The sequence below is a fragment of the Pectinophora gossypiella genome, chromosome 7 (genome assembly GCF_024362695.1).
Source record: "Pectinophora gossypiella chromosome 7, ilPecGoss1.1, whole genome shotgun sequence".
In the NCBI taxonomy this organism is placed as follows: Eukaryota; Metazoa; Arthropoda; class Insecta; order Lepidoptera; family Gelechiidae; genus Pectinophora; species Pectinophora gossypiella.
The window spans coordinates 9530896-9550369 of NC_065410.1; the positions used below are offsets into that span (position 1 = coordinate 9530896).

Here is a 19474-nt window from a genome sequence, read left to right on the forward strand (position 1 = left end):
AGAAGTTCTTCTATTGTATAGGTTGTTAGGTCAATGGGAAACGTTATCAACCCTGGTTACTATTGATCTGAAGGTCCGTGACTCATGTAACTACTACATACGTATAATAGTAGCCAAGACCGGGTTATCAGCCTGCAGTGTCCTAACCAAACTAGTGTACACAAAGTGTTTTTTTGTGACTAAGTCCCCGCCGGGATCGGAACCCAGTATCTCCGTATCGTGAACATAACGCTCAACCATGGATGGTGTTAAATTGGAAGTAATAAAGTCGTTGTTCCCTCAGACGTGGGTGAATGGGAGCCGGAAGGGTCGGGCGAGTGCGGCGCGCGTGTGTGGTGCCCCGACCTGCAGCACGAGGGGCAGTGGCACCACCTGGTGCTCGTGCTCAACCGGGCCGTGCTCAAGAACTCTTCCTTCTCACTATACTTGGACGGTAAGACTACTAGTATACCTGGCATTCAAATAAGTGAAAATCAGATTCGTATCCTCATTTTCTCTCGCTTACATTTATGGTCGAATCAGGGTTTTCTGAAGTGACGTCACGTTTTAACGGACGGGAGACCTCTCGCCATGTCTTACCTATAACTCATTATAGTGAAACAGAAATATTTTTTCTATTCTATCCACATAGAAATTACATTCATAAACTTGGAGATTGGAAAGATAGATTTGCAGTTACAAAATAGATAGGTTTTATTGTAACTGTTTTCTTGTTTTGGTGCAATAAAGTATATTTGTACTGTATTGTTGTCTTCCTCGTGGCAGCCACTTTGACGCGAAGTACTAGCATGAATCTGATGAGGATGATCCGAATGGTGACATGTAATCAGCTCAACACCCCCATATAAATGAATGGTCCATCATGTTAAAAATGACAGGTACACAATCCCTCTGTCGGTTTTTACGACAAGCTTGGGATGGTAGACAGCTGAACGCGTTCTTTATGTATGTACAAACAAAGATTACTGGTTACCAGGGCAACACATGCACTCGGGCAAGCTGCACTACGTGAGCGCGAACCCGGGCGGCGGCGCGGCCACGCTGTCGGGGGCCTCGAGCGTGTATTGCGTCATCGGCACGCCGCCGCAGTGGCGCCGGTACTCGCGCCTCGTCTGGAGGCAGGGGCCCGCCTTGTTACTGGAGGACGTCAGTATATAATAAACTAGCTGTTACCCGCCAGGCCGCGAATTCGTTCGCGTGAAACCCTACTATTAAAACTCCAGAAGTTTCATACTAACTTTGCCGCCCCTTTATATCCCCTTAGCCGTCAGTGTCTTTCGCTTTTCTATATGTATATCTAAGATCTGGCCACGGCATATAGATGAGCAAACCCGGGTGGACGCGGCCACGCGGTACCGGAAATGTGTGCGGGCACTAATTTTTGTTTGAGATGACATAGATAGTATGAAGAGAATGAGAAACGTAGTGTTCTAATAAAAAAAATGATAAAACAAATTATATCGACGTGACAGTACCGTGTCATAATACTTGCGCGACGCCACGCGCTTTAATACAAACCTAAACGCATGCGGTACCGCCTGTTTCTCGCCTTATGTCATCTCTTTCATAGCCTTAGTATCCTTTAGAGTATTGTATAGCGTTTTTAATATGTAATAATAATATCGTTTATTGAACATAGACTTACAATTTTACAATATTAAAAATACAGACAACTATGACATGACCAATTGCTCTAGATCGCGGCGTTCCCTGCACTAAGCTCAGCTTGTAGCGCAGGGGCTGGATTATGATATCGTATGTTAGGAAATATGTGACCCGAAGCGAGGATAAATTAAAGCTTGAGGTGGTAATGTATGTAAACTTTATTTTCAGGTATTACCAGCACAAACAGTGTCAGTAATCTACCAGCTAGGACCACACTACGTTGGGACATTGCAGGCGCCTTTGCCACCTGGACAGAACCAGGAGCCATTGCAACCTTTGGTCGCTGAAGAGAAGGTCGTATTTGGCATCAATGCTCGTGCGATGTCGCAACTGACGTTAGCGAAGATACGAAAGGTGTATAGCAAGAATGACAACAAAGCTATAGCAAAACAGTTGGGGATGTCGTCTCATGAGAACGCGACGCCTATAAGAATATTGCATAACTCTGCTGGACATTTGATGGGACCTGCGAGGTGTCTCGGTGGGACGGTCGTTGGATATCTGGGTGTGAGAGTGTTCGTTCCTAAACCAGCTGCTATTATGGTGAGTCACTAATCTTAAATACCTTTTGTGTTTATTTAGTTTTCGTGTAACACATATAAGTATCAAATAGCGATGTATGTGACAAGCTTGTGGTGATGTCTCTAGTCACTGCCAATTATACCTTTTCCTATACGAGGCGAAATAAGTTCATTAAATCGTAGAATGTCTTTTCTTCTCTAGTGAAAGTTGTAAGATCAATGACCACACTACCGCGGGTTTGACGGGTTCATGCAATGTTTGAATGAAAATCTTATTAAAAGGGTTTTGATATTATTACAGATCGACACCGTCGGTGGCTGCTCAGTATTATTAGGTTTAATAGCCATGGCACAAGACGTGGAGTGTTTATACGCTGGAGTGAAAGCGTTAGTATGTGTAGTGCGGTCGAACAAGGCGGCGCAAGCAGAAATGGACAGAAGGAAAGGATACCAGACTCTAGCAATGCTGTTGAAAAGGAAAAAGCAATTGTTAAATTCGCATATCTTGCATCTCATATTTGGTCTAGTCGGCACGGTCGACAGTCAGAAAGAAACCTCGTCGATACCTAATCTTACAGCATTCCAGGTAAGTTATAAGAATGTATTTTTTTAACACAGTGGGACAACTCAAAAATGTTTAAAGCTTTCTTGATTTTGGGAAATATTTAATAGTTAAAAGTGACATTCAATCAGAGTTTATGACGTAATTTATTGAGGTTTTAATGGCCGACTATAACTTGCAATATCATAAATCATAGTTAGTGATGTATTAAAATAATTATGCATAATAATTAACGTTTTCAGTTATAAAAAAATATATTATCGGTTATTATTTGAGTAAAACATTTTTATTACCCTCATAAAATTTGTGTTTATTGGTGTTTAGTTTACGTAAATGATTACTATGGTATTTTATTTTATTCTTGATACACTTTAACTACTTTACTTATGTTTTGTTCTGTTAGTTTCATCTCTACGTACTGTTTATTATATACACTCAGCATTATATAACTTTATTTTGTCTTTAGTTTTTTCTTATGTCCTTTTTATTTGTGTATTTATTTTTTCCTTATTTCTAACTGTTTGTTTCTGTGTGGCCTGCACAGAAAGCTGTCCTTGACTGGCAGTCTTTATTCCAGGATCTGATCTGTGAGCTCGAGGTGTGGCTCGGGGCTCCAGGGGGACTTATCAAGTCCTTGTTAGAGCATTTATTGGAACTTGCCACTGAAACTGCGCACAGGTATAGTATGAAGTTTATACTATAAATTTAAATTATCTTAAGATAATAAAAATATATCACGAAAAAAATGTTAGCATAGTTTATGGTACTGATTTTTTAAAGAAATGTACATTATGTTACATATAAATTTTATGAAGTTTAAATTGTGTTGATGTTGGCTAGATATATACTGCACATAAGATATATAAGCAGTTTGGAACATCTTTACACTTGTACCATGTTTGAGAATATATAATGATTGCATTTTAGCTTTTAATAACAGGAGCAAATGCCCATATCGCTCATTATTTGTTACAGAACGCACAACCTACGCACAATGCGGGAGCTGCAACTAGTTTCAAAGCTTCTCTACATTATAAACGACGTGAAAGTCGTCAGCACAAAGAACGTCCTTATACAACTCCTAGCTGCTTTGCTCGGCGGCCAACCGCGACCGAGCGACTTGCTATGTCTCGGACAATTCATGGCATATACTCTACCGCTACCATCCCAGACTGAAAAGGGTGTTAACCTTAAAGAAAGTGACTGCGAGAAAGAATGCGAGGGCGAGCATATAATTCTACGCAACAAGTGCTTCAACGTTTTACACGGACTTTTGTTCACCGCGAGGAATTTAGTGAATACGATAGTGTGTGAGGAGATCTCGCGAGTGCTCGGCATGGATTGGTTGCTCAGTTTCATGCAGGAGAATGTACACCCCACGACAGTTCTATGGGCTTTGAGGATACTAGTCATTTTGTGCTCCGGACAAGGGCAACAGTCTGCTATCATGCAAAGGTATGTCTGTTTATCTCTTTTGTAAGATTTGTAAATCGGATTCGATTATTCTATTCTATACAAAACTAACATTCCTTTTATAAGTGTCTTCTTACTGCAGTAAATTGACACATAACTTTACTTAATATCTTCTAATTTTATTATGTTGGGGTCTTTCTGCCGTTTCATTTGCGAGCTCGAAAACCGACTTTACCAAACAAAGAAATTATTGAGCCGCCAAAGGCCCTTGACGTAGTTCAGATCATAAATTAAACGTTTCAGGGAAGTTGCACACTGGCGAGATATGAAGTTGATTTGCACTGGTTATAAGTGATGAGGCTGTCGAATACTGATAGACACTGTTGGCAACATCAAACAGAATTTTTAATTTTTGTTTGTTTTAATTTAAAAACATTAACTTCTACGGTCGCTCGTCCATTACGTGTGTGTAACTAATTTTGTGCTAATAATTTAAAGTAGCCATCCATCCTTCTCAGTATCACACCAGCCATCGTGCTATCTGCATGCGACACACGCGTTGAACGCTTGTTTATTTTGTATTGGGAAGGTCTTTAATATATAAATGCCAAAATATCGTGTTTATTGGTTAAGGTTCCGCGAGGGCTGCGGCAACGGCGGCTGGCTGCGTCACACGGAGGTGGTCGCGGCGACGCAGCAGGCGGGCGTGGTGCTGGCGGCCGCGGTGCAGTCACACTCGCACCTACACACCTCGCTGCTGCACACCTCCGGCTTCACGCTGCTCGCCTGGTAACTATACTACATGCTCATCATGAACATGATCTGTCTATATACGACCTTACTACTAGTTATAAGCCTCCCTGCTATTAACCGGAAGAGTTATATTCCACCACGCTGCTCCATTGAGTTTGTGAAGGTGTTACAATGGTACACCTTAAGTAAGATTGAGAAAATGCACGCGGGTTTCGACAATGCATTCCGCTTTCTGTTTGCTTTGCACTGACGCGTTTGCCAGTGACTTATTTTGATTATCGCTAAATGTATAGTCTAAATAAGAATTGCCATAGGAATAAGCGTTCACAATATTCTTATATGTATAATTACTAGATCCTATAGACATTTATTGTATTGAACGTCAATTCTTCAGGTTAGGTAAGCGGACCCTGTGAGAAACGGGACAGCGCTAGGGAGATGATGATTGTCATTTACTCTATTGTTACAGGCTAGTCCTTTCTCACTTACAAATCCCGGAGTTGTACTACCTACTGTTCGGGTTGACGCTGGGGCAACCTATGCGTAACGTGGGCTCTGATAAGACAGTGTCAGTGGAGCGCGTGTGGGCGGCGGCGTGGGGGGCGGCGGCGCCGTCGCGGCAGTCGTCCGCGGCCGTGGCGGCCAGGATCACGCTGTGCCCTGAAGCCGTGGGCATACTACTGGGCACGGTCAGGTCGCTCATACATGCCGAGAGTGGAAGCCTGCCTGAATGGCTGAACGATCACCCTGTAGCTATTATACAGGTATATTGATTTGATTATAATAGTACTATACATATTCTAAGGTATACCATAGAATAAAGAATAATTATATTCTGGGTTTTACTTGTCTTAAATGGTTGTAAACCGCTAAGGAGTAAGGGGGAGAGCGCGGACTTCCTGTCTTGCTCGCACTTACACGTTAGGCCGCACTCGTTAGGAATTAGATTATTGTATGGAGTGTACTATTTACCTATACGTAAGAAAGGGATTGGATGGATTATAATGTTCTCTTTGTACTCATGTCAGGAATGCACCTGCTATTAGTTTTCAATCAGTGTAAAAATGTCTCTGTATGTTTGGGTTCAGGTTCTGTTCTCCCTGTACAATACTCTACCGGATTTCGTGACGATAATGATGACAGCAGAAGTGCTAACAGCTTTGGCTTCGACGCTGTTCCCTCCGAACACTAGCGACGACATTCACATGGGTAAGTCTTCTTAGTTTATTAGTATTCTTTCCCCCGACGCAACGCAGAGAGGGGTGTTATAAATTTCATCCCTTTGTCTGTGAATCTGTCTGTATAAATGAAGACTTGTGATAGACGAGCGGCACATTTTTATTTGACGTTACTTATTGTAGATTTGCCGCAGATGCCATTAACTACTTGGCCGGACAAATGGGGAGCGCTGAAGGTAGCTCTCACCCGGTAGACGGGCACATACGTACACCCGCCTATATTGGCGCCATACTCACGTAATCGGAATGGCAGAGCCAAAAGTAATCAAAATACGACCTGCAGACACTTGATACGTTGTTGATCAACTGTATGTGACAGATGTTCGGCCCATCCCCTGATTAAAATACCGCAGTATTTTTTATTTTATTTTTACGAACGACATGTAGTTGAACGTGTTTTGTTTTTCACTTGCGCTCAGTCCATCGTAGAAACAAACATGCAGCGTATAAATAACACCTTTATTGTTTACAGAAATACGCGAAAGCGGCGAGAGTTCTGGTTCGTCCACGCCGGGCTCTGAGAAGGAGCTGGTCCTGGTCGCAGGGTCGGCCGCGCTCACACAGCACCCCGCTCGACAGGGCGTCATGGACTTCCTCAAAGTCATCGTGTTGGACTCCTTGCCGCTCAACGTGACGGGGAAAGCTGCACCGGTAACTATTTACTGCAGATTTCTAACATTAAGTTATATATGGTAAAAACAGAACAGGGGGTCTAAAAACAGCCACATAGTTGCAATTCATCTAAAAAAGCAATATTTCTATTTGACATTTCGGCATGCAAAATTAAGCGCGCAATGTCATCAAATAGCAATATTGCTTTTTAGATGAATTGATTCAATTTTAATATGGTATTTTTAACTCTTCTGAAGCTTTATACAAGCGTCTTTCTAGTGATGGATAGTACTTTCAACTATAGTCTATTACGTCTGTCGCAACCCAATGCGCGAGTACAGCGGTCACGGTCATAAATTAGAAGGGAGAGTCTATGATAGCTGATCAAACGCTTGTATGAAGAGAACCTACTGTGGGAACAGTAGCTAAGAATCCATTTTTGCCCAGAAATAGCATTAGGGTTGAACCATACATGTCAGCACCACATAGAACGCCCAAGCGACGGCGGAATCGACGAGGCGATAGCGTACGTAACGCGCGTAAGCATGCGGTCGCTCTCTTGCAAATAACGGTTCTGAGTGACAGATAAGGATAGAAGCATTGGAAAGTACTATTAGGTGCTGCCAGATGTGGGTCAACCCTTATGTGGAGTGTGCTTCCTGTTGGTGAAGAATGACATCAGGTCGACATGTTGCTTTTTAGGTAAACCATACAAGAGTACTTGCTTGGGGTCGTCACATTGTAAAGTCAGTCTGAAATTAAGTCTAGATGTCAGAATCAGAATCAGAATCATTTATTCAACGTAATTATCATGGATAAACTTGTTGAAGGTCAATGTAACATTTTTGAATTTACGTCATTTCGCAAGGTGTTATGGCTGAGGAGAAGAAATGACAAGAAACTGCAACAGCAACACATCTTTTAAATCAATGAGGGTACATTACAAGTTATTTAATAACTAGAGGAACACATTCAATACCAGACATTTTTATCATTTAGGTAATCATTAATCTTATAATAGGCTTTTTTACATAAAGTAAGCTTCACGTGAGCTTTAAATTTGTTCTCTGACAAATTTAAAATATTATCTGGTATTTTATTGTAAAAACGTATACATAACCCCAAAAAAGATGAATTTAATTTACTTAATCTAGAATTTTGAACAACAATTTTATTTTTATTCCTTGTATTGTAAGTATGCCTTTCACAGTTTCTCGGAAGGAGAGATACATTTTTACGCACATACATAATGTTTTCATAAATATATTGACTTGCGACCGTCAGTATATTTATTTCTTTAAACAGCTCCCTTAAAGAGTCCCGACAACGCAGATTATAAATAGCGCGAACTGCCCTTTTTTGAATAATGAAAATAGTTTCTACATCAGCGGCTCGACCCCACAATAAAATACCGTAAGACATTATGCTGTGGAAGTAGCTGAAGTAGACAAGTCTAGCAGTGGGTACATCTGTGAGTTGTCGGATTCTTCTGACGGCATATGCTGCTGAACTTAGCTTGCCCGCTAGTGATACAATATGTGGGCCCCATTGAAGTTTTGAATCTACAGTAATTCCTAAGAAAACGGTGTGTTCAACAAAATCTAGTTTCTCGTCGTTAATTTTAATGTTATTATTTACTTTCTTTACGTTTGGTAGAACAAATTTAATACACTTCGTTTTCTTAGCATTTAGAACTAGGTTATTTACTGTAAACCAGCTTAGAACCTGCGACACAGCGCTGTTTGCTTCGTCAAGTTCCTCTAACTTTCTATCGATTTTAAATATAAGAGAAGTATCATCCGCGAACAGTACAATGTCAGCTTGGTTCTGTACTACATAAGGTAAATCATTTATGTACACTAAAAAAAGGAACGGCCCCAAAATGGATCCTTGAGGAACTCCCATTTGAACATGAGAGTCATTCTTCATCAACTTCCATGTTGTCTTGTCCATGGTAAAAGAAAACCAGGTATGCTCAATCCTAAAACAAGCCGCCATTGCTAGCCCGTTGATGACGTATGTGTTACCACTGTGTTACCAAAATTAAATTAAATTGGTATCTCCAACATTCCAAGGACGTAAATTTTATTATTGAAAATTAAGTGAATTACTGACTAATGTATTTAATTACTATTACTTGTCACATATATAAAAATCATTAAAACTGTAAGTAACTCTTTTACTAAATATTCAAAATTTAATTGCAAAGTAAATATAAAAACAATGGTTGTGGGTAATTTATTTTTTACTAAATGGCAACGCAGGGTGGGATAACGTCAGCTGGGCTAACCTTGAACTGTTAGCTGTCACTTTTGAGCATACCTGGTCTTCTTATACCATGGTCTCGTCGTTTGTAACACAAATTTTCACAGCGCTACTACGGAACCACGCCAGCACAACGCCAATAACGACAATCTAAAACATAGATTTACCAATACAAAAATTTACAGTGATTTAATTTACATATTTGAAAACGGTTTTTTATAAGTATCTTATATTTTTATACTTCGGAGCTCTTGTTTTAACAATATCATTAGGGTTTTTGCTTGTTGTAAATAAAATAGTGTTCTCGCGTTCCAGTAGAGGTTTATTTCTTTAGTATAAATATAGCTCTACTTGCCGAGCATGTTTGCAAAATAATATGCATGTTACAAAATATAGTGTCGGTTGATCTGCAGACTTATATTTGAGTTTGTCTTGGTGTTAGTTTCGCAGTAGATTTGGACGCAGCTGGTTTTAGTTCTAGCCTTATATCCCAGAATAAAAATATAAGTTCTAAATATAGTTTACAAAAAGTATATCAGAAAGCTCGATGGGGTGTGGGTACTTAGTTCATCTTGCGATGAATGTGACACTGACTACCCCAATTGGAATATATCCATGAGCTTATGTTTGATAAAATATTTGAGTATTGATCGTTTCAAAATTTTTAGTGCATTCATAATTTGACGTTAAACAGGAGACAGATCCGATAAAGTAAAGTGGTTAAATGGTTGTCGCGTAGGATACCTAATCAACCACGAGTCAGTTTGAGTGTGGGCTTTAAAGTGTCTGTGGTACTAACGCAGTGACCGCCGGCTTGTTTCTAGAGCGCCGCTTCTGACTCGGTGTCGGCGTCAGTGTTTTGTACGCCCTGTAGTGCCTGCTCTGCCCCGCCACGATCGTTCTTTTATTGCGTAAATATTCGGTTTTCTTTTATTTGGTTTCTTTATTCATAACCCCTTAATAATTAACCATCTATTGCATAGATTTACTAATGTTATGTTACTACGGTTCGTGGCAGTCAACTGGTTTATTAAAAATCGAATGTATGTCTACAAATACTGTAATCATAAATGGCACGCATGACAAGGTCTAACGCTTGTGTCTTGTTTGTTTACTCAATTAGATATTATGCTTCGCATGTTCTATAATTGTATTTATTTAAAATTTCTATTATTTTTATCTTCGTTATTAAACGTAGGTACATACGAGTATTGTTGGAAAATTTATGATATGATTAAAATATAAAGAAAGAAAGAAACATTTTATTACTCCCGGACACCACAGACACAGACAGACAGGTACATTACATTTAACACAGGACAGAAACCACACGGAAATCAATAAGCGGTAATATGTATTAATAGGTAATATATTATGTTTGCGGATTATTTAAGTGATCGGCTATTTTAGTTGGTACCGGTATAACATTAAGGAGAAATTACAAGTTGAATGTTACCGATAAACACATCTGTGTGTATTTTCTGTGTCTTTGTGTAGTGCTAACTAATGTCCAAACAACGTCAACAGATATGTAAGGAATACACATTCCTCTTTTTATTGGTATTATTTTATACAAACCATAACGGGAACAACATTTTCTCATGGTACCACCGTTACATCGGAATATACATATAACCATAATTGCCTTATTATGAGAGATGTAATTAGTCGAAATCTAAACATTATTTTGTGTACACGTAATTAGTTAATTACTTATTTACATGTAGGTACGGGAATGTTGATTTGATCTTTGCACAATAATCGAGTAAGTAAAGCGGGAGTTAATCTGTAATAACTATTCGTATTTTATCAGTTGAGTTTCTTTCGCTATGTTGTGGTCACGTGCATATAATATTCTTAGAACTATCCCTACTACTCATTGTCGGAGTTACCTTCCGAATATCCATACCCGTGTCTATAATTAACACGTTCCGGCGCGGTACCCAATTCCCAAAAGTATATAATGACAGTAAAAATTTTCATACAAAGCACCACTGCCATGAAGTCACTCTTAGTTGAGTTGATTGTCCGTTTGTGCCTGTAAAGGCTATCAACGTAGCTATAATGGCCGTGTGAAAACAAATCTGCTGTAGATGTTACAGTGCCGAAACGTGGTAAAAACTATAAAGCACGCTTTGCATCACTACTAACATTCCACAGTTCTGCGATTATAATTACTGACTTACATAACTTTGTGTCCCAGGTAATCGACTTAGTTTTGGACGCGTCGCCACCAAACTCCACGAGTCAGCAGCAAGTGGAATACCAGACGGAGGTGCTGACCACTCTGATGGAGAATCTACTCAATACTGAGCTGTTTGGCTCCGAGTCCAACATATCAAATGTTTGCTACTTAGCCGCGAGATTGGTCGACAAATTATGGCAAGGACAGCTTTCCAGAGATCCTCATGAGGTGAGTGGCATTGGTATAAGATAAATGTATTATTTTTTGTCACAATTGTTTTCAGAAGATTTAAGGCGTTCTATAGAGAGTCTTTGTTATACATATTTTAACTCTTGATAGTTCACTTGGTTTAATATGAGATGAGATGAAAAATTAAATGTCCTTTACGTTTAATTCAATTGGCTTGATTTGGCAGATCACGACAATAATAATTTCAAGGACTTTTTTGTTTGCTTTTGCTACTAAAATATTATTTTTCAGGTATTCGACTTCATAGTTAAGTTAGTAACGCAAGCGAAGAAGAAATCGTCAGTGATATCATTGGAAGGGCTACATCATTGTTTGAATAGAACTATACTGTTTCTACTGTCCCGGTCTACTGACTCCATTGCCGATCAGATGTCGGTTCTAGAAGCGTTACACAAGCTCACTACTAACCGGTAAGTGTTTGAAAAATCGAATTTTAAAAGTAATTATTGGTAAAGTATTATCAACTGAGGACTGAGGTGATATAATTTTTTTGTCCTTAGATTATTAATATTCGGGGCTGGTAACCACGAGCTAGAGTTTATCGGATGTTTGACTTATTGTCTGCTGCAACTGAGTGCCAACATGAAGATAGCGCTGGATTCGCACATGCGCACTACCTGGCATGTCAACCCCAGCGGAGATCTCGAGTCTAGGGATGACAAGCTTACTACGCATCAAGGTACTGATATCTGATAAGATTTTATTGCTTTTGTTGATGCATTGTAACTAACAAGTTAGATATAGGATTTTATATAATTTAATATAAGATTTTATTGCTTGTGAAGGTATGTTCAGGTGATTCGATCCCTGTGTTTGTATAGTTAGGAAGACTATCGTCATTGTAAACATACACACCACAAACCACACTAACACCGCCACCACCACACATACACACACACACACACACACACACACACACACACACACGCACATTGCATTACTATCGTCATTGTATACATGATCAGTTTTTTTCAGTAAGGATTGTATTATTTTTCATTTTAGTGTTACATTCAGATATTTAAGTGCTAGAAAATGACTGGAAAAACGAAAAACCGTAAGACCGAATGTTCTTTTAAAATCCTAATCCCATTGTTTAATTACTGTGTCTGTAAATCTGGCTGTGAGAGGTTAATAAAACATTTCTATAGGACGTAACCTAATGGCTGGCGCGGCTCGGCGAGTGTGGGAGGAACTGTACGCGTGCAAGAAGCCCGCCATAGAGGAGGTGTTCAAGATCACCCTGGTGCAGCCCGTGGGTAACGCGCGAGCGCCTGACCTGTCCGCTGTCAGGGAACAACTCAACGAAAGCGCACACAAGTTGTGGATCAACTACATTGATTCGGAAAGAAAGGTAAATATTCAACTATTTATGCAGAGGTTCTTCATGTCTTTGTTTGACCCTGTTTTCTAAACACAATAACAATAACTTTATTACACACACAGAAAATAGAAAAGTTACAGAAACAAAAGAGGAAAACAGAGTACAATAGGCGTGGGGATTTCAATACCAAAGCTCTTTTCTGAAATTTCTGATCCCGGGATATCGAGATTTTACATTGACAATCCCGTTGGATCCCTTTATAGTATTTAGAAAAGTGTTTAAAAAACTGCAAATAGCAAACAGGAACAGATTTTTGTTGATATATTATACATATAACTTCAATTTACCCGTATCATACATTGGCGCTGTAATTGGAATTTCTAAATTCCTTGCTCATGGTAATGTGGTGGTAGATGCGTGTAAATGCCTGGTTAGACTAACTAAAAACCATGTATTCTGAGCAATAATTATCCCCAACAGGCCGTATACCGTGTTCCCTGGGAGCTCCACAATCAGATTCAGTCGAAGATACAGAAGGTCACCGGTGGACTGACTCGACTGGCATCCAGAACTAAAGTAAAGAAGGAAGACTCGGCCAAACAACGCCCGCATGTGCCCAGAGATCACGCTTTGGCTTACATGCAGGATCATGTCCAATTAGTCAGGTAATATTATTAGTATTCTTTGTTTTGTAAAAGAGCACCATGACATGACAAATATAAAAGAACTTCTTTGATTCACTACACGTGCGGAAGACTTTGCCGTTCTAGTATTGGCTTATTAATAATTAGATATCCGCCCGTGACTTAGTTCTTGTGGACTTCGGTTATATCGTAGTAAGCATTTTTTAAGTCCGTCTCTGGAAGTACATCCTTGGGAGGTACTTTATGTCCGATACTCGGTCTTTGTATGTGCCGATTTTTCAAATCTCAACCTAGCAGTTTAGGCTTGAAAAGGCAACAGGGTTTCTTTCGCATTTATAATAATAGTTGAAATTGCAACGTGATCATTTATATTCTAGACAAGCATGGTGCGTCCAGCTGCAAACATCAGCAAACACGACATTGCATACGACACGGTACGTGCAAGCGGAGTGGGCAGGCGCGTGGCGAGAGCTCACCAGAGAACGTGGTCTCTGGGGGCCCCCCAAACCGTCCCCTCTTGACAAGTGGGCCCTCGACTCAACAGAGGGGCCATGCAGAATGCGGAAAATGCTAAGACGAAATCATTTATTCTACTTCCATTATCCTTATAGACCGGAGTTGGAAAATCCTGAAAATGTAAGTTTGAAATGATATCAAAAACTACAATAGACTGTAATCTTTTACAATGCAATTGTGAGGTCATATGTTTTTTTTAAATATATACTCTACCCTAAGTCATTCCAAATACCTTTAATGCTTTTTCTTACATTTCAGAAACAATTAAAGTACAAAGTAGCACAGAGCCTAGACAGCAAAGAGTACTACCGAGTATATCAGCAGTGGCGGACCCCCGGCAATAACCTGGGAGAGGCCGACGGCGTGGACTCCTCAGAGCTGCAGACTTATGAGGAACAAATTACTAAGTAAGTATCCACTTGATCGTCCCCGGTCGCGTGGTCTTTTGGTCTATATCAGTCTGAATCTTTATTAATGCTTTATTAAGGTGATTCGTTTTCCATACAAAAGTTGATGCAGTGCTACAGGAAAACGGATAGAGGAATATTGTTATAAAACCGATAAATAGTAATATTTTGGTGTATTATTTTCGCAAACTAACAAAAATTTAAGGTCCGAATACGAGAAGTACCATATTTCAGACCCTCAATTTTGATCAATTCTACATTTGTAGTGGTGCAGATTACAGTGTATTTGCTGAGCGTGTAGAGGTGTCAATGTTAGTTTGTGTGCGTGATAGTTTTTTTTTTTCTCTAAAGGCTTTGACTACTTGACAAGTGTAATAGAATGTCAGTGACAATTTATAAAGAGATTTTGTATGAAGAGAATAAATATAAATAAAAAACTAAAAATAAGTACTACAATCTGAGAAAAGAAATATTGGAAAAATATTTCTGTTTTAACGCATATTATTTAAACATTTTTAAATAATGGGTAAGTACCGTGTTTTAAAAGAGGACATATATTATAATAAAAAATCAATACATAAAATGAAATGGCTGTATGGGCATAGTTCCCTTTGCCTTACCCTTCGGGGAAAACCAAATCAAAAAAAAAGTTGTTGCATTTGCCGGCCTAGATAGTAGTCATTTTTAATTAATTGTTTTTCCATCCAACATACAGATTTATTTATATTCTCTTTGCCGCGGACTTTTTGGTGGAAACGGGAACGGGAAGGTTGATTTCTTCGTTGAATAATCTAAATAATCAATACGAAGTGGTGTTTTGTGGTTAATGATCACATTAAGTTAGTCGAAAAACATTCCCGATTGTATTATTAAATCGGAATATTCAATAAACAAAGTGTACCTATCTATTTTCGCTTTACGCCAACAAGCCGCTTACTTCGTTTGGGGTTCGGAGTAGGAGTCTGCTCCGAGGGTGGGGGCTTAGGTTTCATCATTTCATTAATCATCATCAAGAAAAAAAACACAAGACATGGCTGTATAGGCATAGTTCTCTTTGCCTTGCCCTTTAGGAAAAAATAAGATAAATTTTGAAATTCTTATGTATAATAAACAAACATCACAGACATCATGACAGATCCAAAACTAACGAAAATCTTTTTTCTTTTTTCTATTTGACTTATTTATGAATTTTAATCAAGAAAACGTGATAATAAGTTCGACAGCAACCAGTTCAGGTCCCTGAAACAGCCCATTTCAGGCCGCGTATATATGGCAATACTACTTCAATACGTCCCAGCCTCGTCTTTTTTTAACGTCCTCGTTAAAAAAAGACGTCCTAACCTGAACTAACTAACCTAACAATAAACACCACGCGTAAATATAAGTCCAGAAATGCGCTGCAAGTCGTCTGGACTGGGCGCGAAAACAACATAGAATTCGATTAGCTGCTAAGTGTCCCGCATGCTATCACCAGCTGTCACTGACATACGTATGAAGTCCCGCGGATTTTATTGGAACTAAATGACAAGTCATAATAATTATATGCGGATACTGCGACATCAGCGCCATGCTTGCGGGACGTCCTGAAGCGCTATTACATCTTTCAAACGCGATGCGACAAAGTTTGAACCGACGCAATTTAGGAAAAATCTACCTTATTATTACTGTACTGTGATCGTTATTTGTAAAATCATACAATACATATACACAATTCTTTATACACAATATAATTATTATGACATATTGTGGACTTTTCGGTAGATCTACAAAAAAGGAACAATTCAACCATACGTTGTTTTGTTATATCTCAATGGGCAGTGTTTTCACCGAAAGCTCCAAGTCGGCTATATTTGTAACGATAATTATGTTTGACATTCATCATAATTTTTTGAACCATTTTATAAAAAAAAATACTTGTATAAATTATATACCCTAAAGCACGCCCATGAATCACTCTACTCATTGGTGAAAACCGTATGAAAATCCGTTCAGTAGTTTTTTAGTTAGCCGCATGTTCACTGATGCGATTAATGCCTGTTAGAATTTTACAAAATAAAAAATACGGAAATTACGGAAGGTACTTTAGTGCAAAGTACATTATTGTATAATTATAATATTATTGGTAAAAGTGATACTTTTTGAAAATTCCGTAACAAATAGACAGGTTCGCCAAATTCAATTGTAAAAAAAATACAAAAAGTAAAAACAATTAAAAGATGCACTTGGGTTTGAACCGTGAAACTTAAGAATGGCGGCGACTGCTTTACCAAATGCGCCATTTAGAAGTTAGAAGTAGACTTCAAATTATGCATCTCTTTTAATAGCTAACCTAGTTCGCATGTGTGTGTGACAGCTTCGTGTTTGTACACAAATTGAAATGACACCAACTTTTGATGCAATGTTTCAATATGATATCTGCAGTAAATACTTCAAAATTGTAGCTTAACTTAAAGATAATGTATGTAAGATTTCGCCACCTAACATTTCACTGGGTCAGAACTCAACACTAAACGAATAAATGGAAAAAAATACGAAAACTGCAGAAGTAACGCCATCTGCTGACGCAGCGTTACCTAGCTGACTGAAACGTATCACCTTAATCATAAGTACCCAGTTTTTAAACACGCTGGCGTAATTTTATAATAGCGAAAGAAGATGGGACTTTACAATTGATGTGCCAGTATTTTAATAAGTATCTTTTCTCGCAGCATTGATCTGTAGACCCGTTGTCGGCTTAATCTATTGAGTTTGCCTGTTGTCGGCTTTATTTACCGATTTCTTTTTTCAGTAATAATCGAGATTCATCGTTAGAAGTGACAAACGAGGACGGATCGCCATCAGATCTTGTCAGTAGTGGAGTCGTCAGCCGCGGCACAAAAGAATCTGGCGAAGGTAAATACCTTGGATAAATATTATTATTATTAATGAAAAAATATCCATGATTATTTATTTATTATGACGTATCAACAGCATACAGCAGTAGTACATATGTACAGACCAATGACTATTTATCAGTTTCGTCTTATCGTTTTGATAAAATTCAGAGTTTTTCAGCCCATTGTTTTGCTACCCGGATAGCAATCTCGGCAGCATCCATCAGCTCCTCCCGCGTACTTGTCGTTATTTTGTTAATAACAACCAATTTAGTATATTGTATATGTCTCTGTAAACAGTAAACCGAAAATATCTATATTATTAAAATAAACATTTCTCGCAGCCAATGAAGATGGACCCGATAATGAAGATGAAGACGAACAACAACCTCCAGCACCTGACAACCAAACATTACTTAGGCTACTGGAGCTCCATGAAAAGGTAAACGATTTCATATTGAATATACAAAAGAAAACAATACATGCTGGAGTCACTGCATAAGGATATATGCAACAGATTATTAGAAGCGTAGAATTGTATCCACTATATCCAGAGGGATATATCCTACTACTAAGTTCGAGAAGAACGATTCGTTTTGTCTTTGTTCAGCATCTATTTAAATGAATTTTAAATCCTAGGTTTGAATTTCAAAATGAGTAAATCGTAGAAGGAAATACGTAGACTATTTTGGAGTTGGCGAAGTACTGAACTACTGCTGGATATGAAACTAAATTAAATATTTCTCCGTCGTTTAGATCTCCCACATGTTCCGCTGTGCAAGGATACAAGGTCTCGACACGACAGAAGGACTCTTGCTCTTTGGCCGCGAACACTGTTACGTCATCGACGGATTCACCCTACTGAAGAACCGAGAGATCAGAGACCTAGACAGCTGCCCCGACGACTATGAACCCATACTACCTAGCCAAGGCATTCAAAGGAGCAACCAAAGACAGTGCTCCAAGTTTTTATATGAAGACATACGGTAAGATAGTCGGCAAAATTCTGTAAATAGTATATATTTTTTGGAATCTGAATTCCAAACACAAATGTTCAAACGTAAGCCATGTTGCGAAATCGAAACCGTTTAATTACATATCTCAAAGACAGTCTTAATTTTTTTTTTTTTACATAAACTTGATTAACGTTTTTTTCTTTTATTTGCAGGGAAGTACACAAAAGGAGATATCTACTGCAACCGATAGCGCTGGAAGTATTCTCAAGTGACGGACGTAATTACTTGCTCGCATTTCCAAGGAAAGTTAGGAATAAGGTAAGACATGAAGGATCGTTACATTTTCATTATCTTTCACTAGAAACTATTCCATCAGGCCTTGCTATATTGGCTATATTCGATGGAAAAAAATGGCGTTGTTGAAATTATTCAATATTACTATAGATGACGAGATAATGTTGGTCTCGTGAACTCCCGTGTGTACACGTATACGTAAGAACTATAACGACCTTGTAGCATCTAGTGTGAGTGATTCGGAAGATTGCGATTGTTCCCGCCTGATCGTACGTGTACGCACGATCGAATGCGACACGATCGCACGAATACGCGTCTTAAAGTGTATTACAGATTACGAGTATCGCTTTTTATCTCTGAATGCGTAACAAATATTTTACTGCGCAGGTGTACAGCAGATTCACAGCGCTTGCGACGGGCATGGCAGACAGTGCGGCGGGCTCGGTAGCGGGGCAGAAGCGGGGCGTGGCCGTGGAACAACCCGCCGGGCTGCTAGCCACGCTTATTGGGGACACCTCTGTCACGCAGCGGTGGCTGGTACGTGCACTCTAACCCCACAATATGATCTGAGACCGAACAGAATAGATTGTTTCTTGTATAGCTTCGCATTCCGACGCTCTAACGGCTAATTACAACATGTAGGTCGTTACGCTAAGTACGCGTAGTGTTGGAAAACTATGTAGGTGTCTATTTTATTGTTCAACATTAACATTACACTCGTAAATCGATATAAAGATATGTAAATGGAAACTGATGGATCGAATGATATATCAACGCACAGCCTAAAACTGCTGAGGGTACTAATACTGTGCGGGACACGTGATGGTCATAGGACCGATCTGACAAGCCCCTTGGGCACATACACTGTGTGGCTCCGCGTGTGAGCAGTGATAAGGCAATCTGTTTACTTATGACTATTTATTTACAGTTATATTTATACAAAACTTAACACTATACACAAATATGAACTTACTATTTAAGAACATAATTATTTACATAC

General features: G+C 39.0%; 1 protein-coding gene across 6 annotated transcripts in view; it reads left to right on the forward strand.

Annotated features, from left to right (window-relative positions):
* LOC126367979 (WD repeat and FYVE domain-containing protein 3) overlaps positions 1 to 19474 on the forward strand; it is a 52944-nt gene that overhangs the window by 16158 nt on the left and 17312 nt on the right. For 3 of the 6 annotated variants that reach the window (XM_050011754.1, XM_050011757.1, XM_050011756.1), the window contains 23 exons: positions 284 to 433; positions 977 to 1146; positions 1834 to 2208; positions 2488 to 2772; positions 3293 to 3426; positions 3724 to 4203; positions 4795 to 4950; positions 5384 to 5678; positions 6003 to 6123; positions 6625 to 6803; positions 9854 to 9940; positions 11233 to 11442; positions 11695 to 11873; positions 11964 to 12142; positions 12612 to 12814; positions 13265 to 13449; positions 13806 to 14064; positions 14203 to 14351; positions 17140 to 17243; positions 17569 to 17666; positions 17981 to 18210; positions 18393 to 18498; positions 18862 to 19011. In XM_050011754.1, the coding sequence (XP_049867711.1) occupies positions 284 to 433; positions 977 to 1146; positions 1834 to 2208; positions 2488 to 2772; positions 3293 to 3426; positions 3724 to 4203; positions 4795 to 4950; positions 5384 to 5678; positions 6003 to 6123; positions 6625 to 6803; positions 9854 to 9940; positions 11233 to 11442; positions 11695 to 11873; positions 11964 to 12142; positions 12612 to 12814; positions 13265 to 13449; positions 13806 to 14064; positions 14203 to 14351; positions 17140 to 17243; positions 17569 to 17666; positions 17981 to 18210; positions 18393 to 18498; positions 18862 to 19011 (4484 nt within the window). The remainder of the gene's footprint in view (positions 1 to 283; positions 434 to 976; positions 1147 to 1833; positions 2209 to 2487; positions 2773 to 3292; positions 3427 to 3723; positions 4204 to 4794; positions 4951 to 5383; positions 5679 to 6002; positions 6124 to 6624; positions 6804 to 9853; positions 9941 to 11232; positions 11443 to 11694; positions 11874 to 11963; positions 12143 to 12611; positions 12815 to 13264; positions 13450 to 13805; positions 14065 to 14202; positions 14352 to 17139; positions 17244 to 17568; positions 17667 to 17980; positions 18211 to 18392; positions 18499 to 18861; positions 19012 to 19474) is intronic. The other 3 variants (XM_050011755.1, XM_050011758.1, XM_050011759.1) reach the window with 3 other exon arrangements.